At 56.0% G+C, this 11,625-nt stretch overlaps 1 protein-coding gene across 7 annotated transcripts in view; it reads right to left on the bottom strand.

Moving 5' to 3' along the window:
• Nucleotides 1-901: 901 nt before the first annotated feature.
• The window catches only part of TXNRD2 (thioredoxin reductase 2), a 51,659-nt gene continuing 40,935 nt past the window's right edge, over nucleotides 902-11,625 (bottom strand). For 6 of the 7 annotated variants that reach the window (XM_042911286.1, XM_042911287.1, XM_042911288.1 and 3 more), the window contains 7 exons: nucleotides 9,830-9,966; nucleotides 6,587-6,682; nucleotides 6,182-6,274; nucleotides 4,518-4,589; nucleotides 4,243-4,340; nucleotides 2,283-2,491; nucleotides 902-1,178 (listed from right to left, as the gene is read on the bottom strand). In XM_042911286.1, the coding sequence (XP_042767220.1) occupies nucleotides 2,368-2,491; nucleotides 4,243-4,340; nucleotides 4,518-4,589; nucleotides 6,182-6,274; nucleotides 6,587-6,682; nucleotides 9,830-9,966 (620 nt within the window). In that variant the 3' untranslated portion in view covers nucleotides 902-1,178; nucleotides 2,283-2,367. The remainder of the gene's footprint in view (nucleotides 1,179-2,282; nucleotides 2,492-4,242; nucleotides 4,341-4,517; nucleotides 4,590-6,181; nucleotides 6,275-6,586; nucleotides 6,683-9,829; nucleotides 9,967-11,625) is intronic. The other variant, XM_042911291.1, reaches the window with a different exon arrangement.

Below are 11,625 nucleotides of genomic sequence, written 5' to 3'. Positions count from 1 at the left end.
GCTGACCTCCCTCTGCAGACCTCACCCTCTGCCTCCAAGGCAGGGGAACGCCTCACCCCCGGTGCACATGGGAGCTTTCCCTGCACCTTCCAAGGCAGGGGCGCGCCGCCAACCGTGCGTTAAATGGGACACGGCTGATCTCTTGCCGCACTTGTCAAGAGGGCGCTGGCCCGGCCCTGCACTCGGCATCTTAATTGGGCGTCTGAGAGCTCCTGCACACGCTTCACACCAAGCAGGCGAGTGTCTGAGGCTCCCGTAGGCCCATTAGGTGCAAAGACATTCCTTTGTTCGCTGACAAGCAGGGTCCCATCCAGGGCTCCCGGGCGGGTAGACTAAGTGATGTTTTCTTAAGGAAGACACAAGATTAACCACCGCTAAAGCCCCAGCACAATGCAGGGCCCTGCCCGTCACTGTCAGCACTGTCTCTCTGCAGTGACTGACAGGTGCGGCCGGGTGCCGAAGGGCGCTCCCTCGACCCATCAAGCCTCAATGTGCAGGATTAGCCTGAGCACAGCAGACAAGCTGGCTGGGAGGGCCACAATGGAAACGTAATGAGATGCCTGACGTTCAGGGGACAGAAAGCCTCCAACACCCCTGCCAACTCCTGTCACTGGGCCACACCACTGGCAGGTTGCTCTGGAACAAAGCCAGTGGCTTCCCACCCCTCTCAAGGGCCTGCCTTGCTGTGAGATGCACAGAGACCCAGCAGAGGGCCCTGGGAGGGACGGCCTTGCTCCCTGTTCCTGAGAGAAAAGGGTCAGGGTCTTCTGAGGCGTGGCTGTGGGGTTCGGGGTGGGGGGGTATGGGGTATATGTGTGACAGGCTGGGCAGCCAGGCCCCACCCCCACCTGGGTCATCCTGGGGGAGGGGTGCATCAGGGACAGCACAGGTGGAGCATATGTCAGGGAAACACCCTCTTTATTTACATTCCAGAGACACCAGGGGGGCTCGGACATGGACAGCCCACAGGGTGGGTTTCTGTGCACATCGTCATCTTCTGGCATCAGGGGCCTGGCGGGGCTGGCCCAGGCAGGAGGGTGTGCGAGGTCAGGGGCTGACAACCCTTGGAGCCATCCCTGCAGGGCACACAGGGGGTCTGTCCAGACGCCACCCACGCTGACTACCTCAGGGGCTCTCCCGGCAGAGGTGAGGCTTGCCCAGGCTCGGCCTTCTGCGTCCTGCAAGAACGGGGTGTCGGCAAGGGGTAGTCAGGCCATCCCTGAATTTGTCTGGCCACGTCTCCGGTGCCCACACACAGGGACCCTCTGGGAACAGAGGAGAAACAGGCCCCGGGGAGAACCCCTACCCCCACACCCCCCTCCCCGATTGATGCATCACAGGGACACCGTACTGTCAAAAAATATTTTGAAATGATAAAAATTTATGGCAGGCTCTTAACAGCTCTGTTAGGTATGATATTCTGGTGGGAGTTTCCTCAGGATACCCTTTGTTTGTATCAAGGGCAGCCCTGGCTGGGGGGCTGTGGGCCTGCGCCCGAATCCATGGGACCTTCAGCTACCGCTCAGCCCTTGGGCCTGCCTGAGGGCATCTTGTGGAGTGTTCCCCATTCAGTCTATAGTCTGCATCAGCTCTCAGGAGCTGAACCCCAGGAGGGGCTGACAGCCACAGCAGACACCCCAGGCCAGGCCGTGGAAGCTTCGAGGATGCTCTCACATCGACAGCTGAATAGGCGCTGACCACATGCAACCTTTTAGCAGGGGTCAGGGAGGGTCTCACTAATTTCTTCCTCCTCAGAAGAGGGCTGGGATGAACATACCCCGAGGCTTCCGGCTGCCACCTTCCCAGCCTGACTTTGAAAAGCCCTAACAGAACCAGATGTGCGGTGACTGCCGTGCTCAAGGCAGCATCTCCACCTTCTGGGCAACAGGGAAACAAGCCGGCACTGCTCTGCGCTGAGCAAAACTGGAGGGAGGCACGTTCCTCCTGCTTGGCAGCCCACTGAGCTCAGCCGGGGATGCTTTCCACACCCAATGCCCCTCCTGTGGTGTGAGCCCAGCCTCAAGACATTTCCTGCATCTGGGGAGCAGTGGCAGCCAGGCCAGTGTCCGGGGGTGCCCTGTGGAGGGTGGGGCCCTCAAATGGCCTCCTTCCCAGCCCTGTTTCTTCAGACACTGTGGCCTGGGCACAGGGCTCACATGTCTGAAGCGGCATGGCAGGCATAGCCTCCCATGTACCCAGAGAGCAGTTTGGCACCCTACCCCCGCCCCCCCCCCCCCACTACTGTTCCATCCTTAAACACAGAGCCTACCTGAGCTACATACTTGGATCTGAGCCTCAAAAGAGCCTGGTTGTGGGGGCGGCAGGCACGCCGTGTGCCCTTGGCCTGGCAGGGATGGCTGCCTACCCTCAGCAGCCTGTCACGGTAGGGTCCAGGCCCGAGCGCTTGGAGATGCGCAGCTTGGCTACCTCCTCAGCGCAGGTGGGGTGGATGCCCACCGTCCGCATCACCTGCTCGTAGGAGGCCCCGCACCTGCACACAGGGGGACGGAGGGACTCAGGCGATGAGTCAGCACAAGGAGGCATGTCCACAGCATCCCGTCCCTCTGAAGATGTCACCCAGGGGAGGGCCTCACAAGTCACAGTCTCCTCGCTGCTCCCCGGTCCTGGCCCCCACCCTGTCTTCCCCAGCCAGTGGCCAGGAACGGCTGCCAACACCCACGTGTCTCCCAGCAAATGCCAAGCGGCTCCACGTCAGGCCCACCTCCTACCTCCCCCCTCCCTCCCTCACTCCATCCTGGCCTCCTGCTGCTCCCAGCCCACCGGGCACAATCCCAGCTTGGCCCATGGCTCCAGCCAGTTCTTCTGTGGGCCTGCTCCCTCTCCCTGCCAAGGTGAGGCTTGACCTGCCTGCTCTGGCGAGCCTGAGCCCACTTACTACTGTAGCCTGCACCGGCCCAGCCCCCTGCCCGGTCCTGCTCACCTTGCTCTTCTGGTCAGCACTCTTCTCACACACATGCTCCCCTGCACCCTCAGCAGCGACCACCCCCCAGGCACAGCGACCACCTCCTCGGAGGCACAGGAAGTGTGGACTCCCCACAGGGCGCTTCCACTCTCCACAGACAAGGCTGAGACAAACAACCCTCTTCTGTCTCTGCACATGTGTTAGAATATCTGACATGAACAAGTGTGTGCATTTCAAATGTGGACCGAAGGCCCCCAGTGGGAATGTCCAGTTCACACCCTCCTCTTGATGGTGTCTGAACATGGGTCTCCTCACTCCACCAATTTGCTCAAACCTTCAGCATCTCCAGTTGCAGATGCTAGAAAACAATCACCACTGGACTGGACGGTGTCAAACCTTCACTGGCCAAAATGGTTTCTTGGTGTTTTAATTATATTAAAAATTCCAAATGAGACACAGCAACTTTCTACTTTTTCTACTAATTTCCTTTTCCTGTGACTTGCCCATTCATGTTCTTGATCTTCCTATTGGCTCTGTCCTATAATTATTATTGTTACCAGGTGCCTGGCCCACCCAGTGGCTTCAATACTCCCAGGGCATCTGTACTAAACCCTCACAGCCCCATCAGCATTCCTGGGTATGGGCCCTGCCGCTCTAGCTCCTGCCCTTTCCTATTTCCTACTTCCTATCTGCCCCCCACCCCCTCAAGCTCCAAGGCTGGGTCCTGGCCACAGCCACAAGCCCCAAGCACATATGGGGCTCCAGGCGGCCCAGGAAGCCCTTCCCGGTTCCCTCACTGCCGCTTCACCTTTCTACCCTCCTGCCTCTGATAGCCCCACACCCCACTGCCCCAGACAACTCACCTCCACCCAGAGACTCCATCAGCAAAGGCTCCAGGCAAGCCTGGGGACCTGGGACCCTACAAAGCACAGCTTGTGTCCAAGGCCCAGCTCTGGAAAACACATGCTGGCCCTGGGGCAGCTCTCGTCAACCTCGCTCATTACTGACTGGGTGCTTTGCCATGTGAAGAAGGGCCCCAACCCTGCTCATTCTGAGTAGAAAAGACCCAAACTGTGACCAACCCCCAACCACCACCCTGGGTGATCAGGGACATGGGCCTCTCCCTTTGCTCCCCAGGTGGCCCGGCTGCCTCTCATGTAACACGACGTGCCACATCTTAGGAGACGCTCTGCTGAAAACACGTACAATGCTACATAAAAGCAACACCAACATGGCAGACTTCCAACTGCAGAGCCACCAACATTCGGAGGGACACCAGTCTGGGCATCGCACAACGGCTGACATTTCTCTGGACTTACTTGATCCCCAGAGCAAATCCTTGAGTGACTTCACCTGCATTGGGGCCGAGGAAGTGCAGGCCCAGCACCAGCTGTGGGGGCTTCCGTAGGCACACCATCTGAAAGCCACACTGTCAACTGTCAGCCTGGCTGGAGACAAGACCCCAGGGCTGCACACGCGGCCCTGCCTTGGGGGCACGGGTGGTTGAATGGAGCTTCTCCACCCGTGGGTGCCAGCTCTTTCCCTGTCTCTCACCTCCTGGCATGCCCCAGTCCAGGCCCATGAGGACACTTACCTTTATGTAACACTGGGATGCATCCCGTTCTGCCACTGTGAACTCCAGTGGTTTATAATATGCATGATAAACCTAAGTGACAAGATAACGATTCCTGGAGTCAGTAGCCTCATAGGCATTTTACAGGCCCAGTGAACTGTGTGGACGTGGTGGGAACCCAGAACTGCCCATTTGGCCTGCAGGTTGTGGTCTGGGGCAAGGACATGGCTCAGCTGGCCATGGATAGCACCCCTCTCTCTCCCACACAAAGGTAGACTGTGGCTGGAGCCACACTGTCTGCAGGACAGACCCTCTTCAATCCAGGCCCTCTTGGGCCCCTACCGGTCACAGTAGCAAAGTGGGCACCAGATTGGCTAAGTGCAGTCCACTGTGACAAGTCACAGTCCGAGGCTCAACATAGGACATGGTGCCCCCAGGAGTACACACCGGGTGGATGTTGCAGAGTGGACGGGGTGACTGTGGACATTGGAAGGGGATGTCCAGCCCACCCAGTGGCTCTCTGGCCTCCTGAGGGCACTCTGGTGCTTGCTGGGCCCTCACTTGAGCAAAGGGGGGGAGGCAGATGTAGGGAGGCCCCCGGGCCACACTGGAGCTGTCGGACAAAGGCTTTCAGCACCCGAGAAGGGTTCGACAGCGTGTTCGGGGCTGCGGCCGAGTAAAAAATGAGCGGGGCGCTCACATGTGCTGCACAGCCATTATTAATTAATGGAACTTCAGAGAATATTGTTCTAACTAAGACAGAATTGAAAAGAAAACAAACAAAGGGTATTTGGCCATTCAACATTGTGAAACATAAAACAACATTATAGAATGCCATGAACATATGTCCCCATGTACTTGTGATGAATCAAACAAAAATAGCAAATACAGTGCTGGGGGGAAGGCCGGCCTGTCAAGCATGGCCCGTTGATGGAGGGGACCGGGGCGCTGGGGCAAGGGGCAGGCCCTGGAACCCAGTGACTCATTCCCGAAGGACACCAGGCCCACAGTGGTGGCCACACGGGGTCTGGTTTCTCCTGGTCCATCTGCAAGCTGCTGCAGTAGCAAGATGAAGCCACACGGAAGGCTCTCAAGCATGCACAGCCTGGCAGGTTTCAAAGGCTCCTGCATCCTGCTGAGCCACCTGGGGCACCTCCTGGGGCCACCCCAGGCCACAGCAGGCCAGCTGAACAGATTCCAGAAGCAGCCTTCCTCTAGGGTGAGTACCTAAGTCTGGGCTATTGGGGGTCTGTGAGCGCTGGACGAATCTCAGATAAGGAACCAAGGCAGGGGTGGCAGGAAGGTGGAGGTACCCGAGGGCAGGGCCAGGTGGGGCAGGGTGGAGGTGGAGAGCAGCAGCTGGAGGGCAGGAAAAGGTCAGAGGGTAAGAGAAGCCTTTCCAGGTGGAGGGAGACACATGCCCCTGTGAGGGGGACCACAACCCAAACGTGCCTTCATTTCTGGGGCTTCCTCCAGCAATCCCACCCTACATGTCCCTTCATACCATATCTCAGCCATCACTCGGGGCCCCCCTACCCTACTCTGCCAAACTTCAGGCCCTGGAAAGCAGGGAGGCCAATACTGTTGCTGGCTCACCAGGCCTCTGTCGGGGAGAGGCCGTCATCAGGGCATGAGCGCCACACAGGCATGATGTCCTGGCCCCCCTCTGTCCTCGGGGACCTTACCTCCACATGCTCTTCTCCGTGGCGAGCCATGGCCTCCTCCTCTGACAGCCCCACGCAGCCATACTCCAGCGGGGTGAAGACTGTGGTGGGCACCTGGAAAGCAGGTCTTAAGTGACCTATACCCTTGGGGACCCAAAACTGAAGATGCCTGCCATGGGACACAAGAACAGCAAGTGCAGGCTAGGTCCTCAGATGTGCTGGCTGGCAGCTCATAAGAAGGCGGGTGGACACCCTCATTTGTTCCTGGGCCACACCTTCAGAGCTAAAGCTCACATGCGTGCACACGTGGAGGCACATGTGCATGCACTCCCACAGATGTATGTGCACACACACACCATGCCCCCGGAAAGAACTGCGGCCGTCTCCAGGCTGGACTTAGCATGCTAAAGGGCAGTGGGTACTCACGTTGCTGTAATCCATCACATCTAAGGACTGACCACACAGGCGCCGGGCCAAGAGTTTTCCTGCCATTATAGCCGTGGGTGTCAGCTCGGGCCGCCCCTGATGTAAGGAGGGAGCCTGGGGTCACTTTGGCATGTCTGAGGGAGTCTGTGCAGTACCCTCACCACCACCCATGCCTTCCTAGAGAAGCTTGCCCCTTTCAGAAACCTCCAAAGGCTGTTTGCCTCTGGGCCCCAGGGCTCCTGGGGGTTGGCTTGTTCTCTGGCTTGCTTCCCTCTGTTCTGCTCTAAGAACACACCTGTAGTTATGACCCCCTTCCCTGGAAAAGCAGGTGAGCTGCCCATGCACCCAGCTGTGCTGCCCACACTCGTGCACAGCTTCTCTCCGAACCCCTTCTTCATGTTGGTGGCCTTGGAGAGCTGCCCTCATGACAAAGCTCAAAGGAGATCCCGCTACTGTTCAACCATTCACGTTAACTGGGATTCAGGCTAAAATGGGCCCTGGAAGCATTTCGTGTGCTCCTGACAAGCAGCTTGGCTTGCATGTCACAGTCCATTACAGATCCCAAGTCAGAATGCCGTGCTGCTGGAGGCCCCTCTGTCCCAGGGTGTGTCCTGCCTGGGGAGCAGGAGGTGGCACAGCCCCCAGTGTTCCTGCACGCGTCAGCCTGGGACCGGCTGCCAATCACCTCTGTAGCAGCAGGAAATGCAGATGTTGTTTGACATTCCAGAAATGAATAGAGATCCACAGAGATAAACTTGTGAAAGCAGCCCGTGCATTCCACCGGGCCTGACTAACTGCGGAAACGTCCATGCGCACAGCACACAATATCGCACTAGACAATGGCCGCCCCACCCGCCTGCTGGACTCTTCCCCGCTGGATGCCAGACCACTGGGGTGTTAACTCTTTTGACTGCCCAGAATGACCTTTCCAACTGAGTAGATTTAATATTTCAATAGATACTGCCTTTGTGTGCACTATGTATTTCTGGCAACACAATCTGAAATACTATGGTTTCCGCTATGTCGGCATGAGCCCTGTTGCACATGGATCTCGCTTGGCTCCTGGGTGCACAGAAAGCACGGTCTAATACACAAGGCACTCTCCCAGGACCATGAGTGCTATCTTAGGGCGCAGCACACAGGATGAACACAGAAGGTGCCACCAGAGAATGCCATGTCCCAACCACTAGAGATCACACGAGCAACAACGCTGCCCAGTCATGTGGGCATGTGAAGCCACTCACTTCCGTCCATCCCAGCAGCCTGACTAGATGGTCAGAGATGACCTGGTTGTGAGGAGTGGCCGCAGCTCTGACCACATGCTCCAGCAAGTTGTCCCCGGGGTCCCACCTCCATCTGGTAGTCTGCTCCCCACGAACCATTTCATGAGTCTGGGTTCACGGGCAGCTTCAAGTGGCAGCCTCTTGGCTCACAAGTCAGCACTGGCCACAGCTAGTGGATGACCCTTCTGGTACCATGGGAACGCCAGGGGCCATGTTGTCTTAGAAGGAGGGGTCTATATGGGGTCAGGTGTCTTCATGAAAGACTATGCCAGATGGGTAGGCTGGTCCTTCAGGAACAAAGGGAAGGCCCAGCCTTGCATGGCTTCCCGCTCTGGTCTCTGTGCCAAGCTCTCCAGAAGACCTGCCCATTGTGAGTTATGGCAGAGGCTGAAGTTGGGATGGTCCTGCAGCACTGGGGATAGCTGCCACCTATACCCCCTCAACTCTGGGATGTTCCACCCAGGGGCCCACTTGTAGATACTGGTTCCCCCACCCCCAAGCATTTCCCAAAGTGGGTTCTGGGGTATGTGTGGGCAGGGTGGTGCCTACACTCTCAGATGGGCACAAGCGTCCTCACTGAGCTCCCCTGTGTCCTCTAGCTGGCTCTGTTCCTCCCTCAGGTGTCCCTGGACTGCTGCACTAAGCATCTTCTGACATCTACCTGAAATGGTTCACTTATTTACTTGTCATCTATGACCCCAACCAGAATGTCACTTCTATAAGGGCTAGGACTTTTGTCTGTTCTTGCAGTGGCCACAGAACTCAGAAAAGTGGCTGTGCCAGAACACATCATGATGGGTTAATAGCATCCCCCACATGCGTGTCTGCCTGGAACCTCAGAATGGGACCTTGTTTGGAAATGAGGCTCTTTGCAAATATAAGTTAAGAATTGAGATCATTTAGGATTGGTCACTTAGGGTGGACCCAAAATCTAATGAGAGGGTCCTAAGAAGAAAGAAACAACAGACACACACACACACACACACACACACACACACACACACACACACGAAGATGGTCAGAAGGAGAACAGAGTGCTGTAGCTCCAAGTTGGGACTTCCCAGGGCTACCAGAAGATGGAAGGGATGAGGACTCGTCTTCTCCTACAGGCTTTGGGGAGAGCAGAGCCCTGCCCATACCTTGATTGCAGACTTTTGGCCTCCAGAATGTGAGAGAATACATTTTTGTTGATCTAAGCCACCCAGTTTGTGGTGATTTGTAATGGCAGCCACAGGAAACTAACATGTCAATGGTGCTGGCAGGTCTGGCTGCCAAGAGGCCTGCTGGGGTCTGGGGTCCTGGAGCATCTAACTCTCAGGCTTGGCCAGGGCCCCGCCTGAGCCACCTTCCTTAGAACATGCTGCACATATGCAGGACAGGTCGACTACTCCTGAGGCTTTGGGAACATGGGGATCCCACAACAGACCAGCCACAGGCCACGAAGAAGGGAGGGGCGCTGACAAGATGCCTCCCAGGCTAGGGGTGGGGCTTCCACCAGAGACTCACAAGGGGAGCAGCAGGCAGGCGGTGAGTTGGGGCTGCGTCCATGTGCTCTGCTCCCATCTGACAGCCCAACTGGGGAGGGTACTGACCCACCCACAGTTCAGAGGGCAAACTGAGGTGAGGAGGTCAAGCCTGGTACTGTGGGGCCAGGACAGCCCCAAGGCTCTGTATTACCAGCCCATCTTTGGGGAAGTTGAGGCCCTGTGTGTGAACAGATGCCCCTCCCTCAGAGTTTCACAACAGGAATCTGCTTTCAGTTTTGAAGGCTTTCCTATCCCCTCTCCACAGAAAGGAGGAGCATTCGAGCAAGCAGAGGCTGATGCCTAATCCTTCCCAGAACTTGAGTCTAATGGCACCTGGGGTTTGGTCCAGAGCCTCTGGGAGCCTCATAGGCCCCGGAGGCCCAGTGGGGTGGGGGCATGGGGTGGTGAGGCCAGGTGGCAGGTGCAGGCTGTACCTCTGCTACATCTCCGATGGCATAAATGTGGGGGACGGAGGTGGCTTCCTGAGCATCAACCAGAATCTTCTGACTGTTGGGGCTGGTGTTTATTCCAGCATTCTCCAAATTCAGACTTCTGGTTTCTGGAATTCGACCTGAAGGAAATAAAGAGCAAGGCTGAAAGACTTTCAGCAGTTCTGACTGAGACTCCTTGGTTTTTTCAGAATACTTCTCAGAATGCCCACTTGGAATCAGTAAAACATGAAGCACAATAGTGTCGAGGGGCTCCTGGCCTCTGTGAGCCTCACATGCACACACACACACACACACACACGCACATACACAGTGCACATATGCACATACCTCACCCTTATTTGCACAAAGAAGCAACGAGAAGATGAAGAAGGACTAGAAGAAACAGAAAGGAAGGAAAAAGGGTAGAGAAAGCAGAGATGGAGACAAGACTTCTCTGAATATAGCCTGTGATACAATTTTGGTTTTTTAATCATATACACAGTTTACATATTCAAACAACAAAAAAATAAAAAATGGAAGAAAAGTCCCTGTAACTTGTAAACAACTTGAAACCAATGGGCCTAATTGGATAGGCAGTTGATAACCAAGCACATACAAAGATAATTTGCTCAAGAGACTATGGCAACGCATATTTCCACTGTATGTCCTAAGAGGATTATATTCTAACAATAAATAAACCTGGAAACAGATCTGATGTGCCATTCAAAGTGGTTAAAACCTCATAACGTCAAATTTAAATGTGGAATTTACTCATTCCATTTTCTTTTTTTAAATACCAAGTTCCTATGGCTCTGACCACAGAAAAAGTCTAGAAGCAGCGACAACCCAAGAATGATGCATGCCCCAGCCCTGTACGGTGATCTCAACCCTTCCCTACTGCAGAGGCCAAGCTCCAGGGAGCTAGCCTACTTCAGGCCTGGACACCTTATAGCATGGCACAGTATGAACAAAGGTCACTCTAGCCATGGTTGCAGAGACAACATGACAGGGCCACGCAGCCTCTGAAGGCATTGTGCCCTGAGGGGAAGACATGGAATATACACAACCCAGGTCTCTCCCAGAAGCCGTGGCTCCTGTAATATGCATGCATTTTCCAGTGAGGCTGAGGTGCACATGTGTCTCAGTCTTTGTGGAGCGTGTCTGTGGGCCCCAAGTGAGCTGAAAGCCTCCTGTGTCCCCATATGGCCCTTCCTGGGGTAGGGCACCCTCCCTTCCACTCTCTGTGATCCCAGGGTTCCCCACCCTCCTGCAGGGTGCTCTTCCCACAAGTTCATACTAGGGACAGGATGGTGCTTTGTGGTGGATTTATGCTTTTCCATCCTGCCACCAGACTGTGTTTGCATGAATAGGCTATGGCCTCCTGTCCCCAGAGTCTGGCAGCAGGATGTCCCCCAGAGCAGGTGGCGAGAATGCACAAACTTATGTCCTGCTCAGGGTCTCGGGGCAGGTCCCACCAACCCTCTCTGGCAGCCAGCACAGGTGCTGAGTGAGTGGGGCTAGAGGCCAGGCCTTGGACGCTATAAGCCTCAGCTCCTCTTCTCGTGTGCCTGTGACGACTGCCCAGCGTACATCCCCAGCTTTGAGAGCACTAGAGCTGAGCATGGAGATGGGCAGCAAGGCAGAGCCCAAACCACACACCATCCCTGTCCTCAAGTGCAGTCATTTTGGCTAATCCTAACGAGCAAGTCTTAGATGCAAACGCCAGTGGGGCAGGGGACGGCGGCACAGCAGCCTCCCTGCCAGCCTTCATATGCTTACAGCCCTGGGCCTTGTCACAG

The sequence above is a fragment of the Panthera leo genome, chromosome D3 (genome assembly GCF_018350215.1).
Source record: "Panthera leo isolate Ple1 chromosome D3, P.leo_Ple1_pat1.1, whole genome shotgun sequence".
Taxonomy (NCBI): domain Eukaryota; kingdom Metazoa; phylum Chordata; class Mammalia; order Carnivora; family Felidae; genus Panthera; species Panthera leo.
The sequence above is the reverse complement of the archived record's forward strand: the minus strand, read 5'-3'. Positions and strand labels throughout refer to the sequence as shown.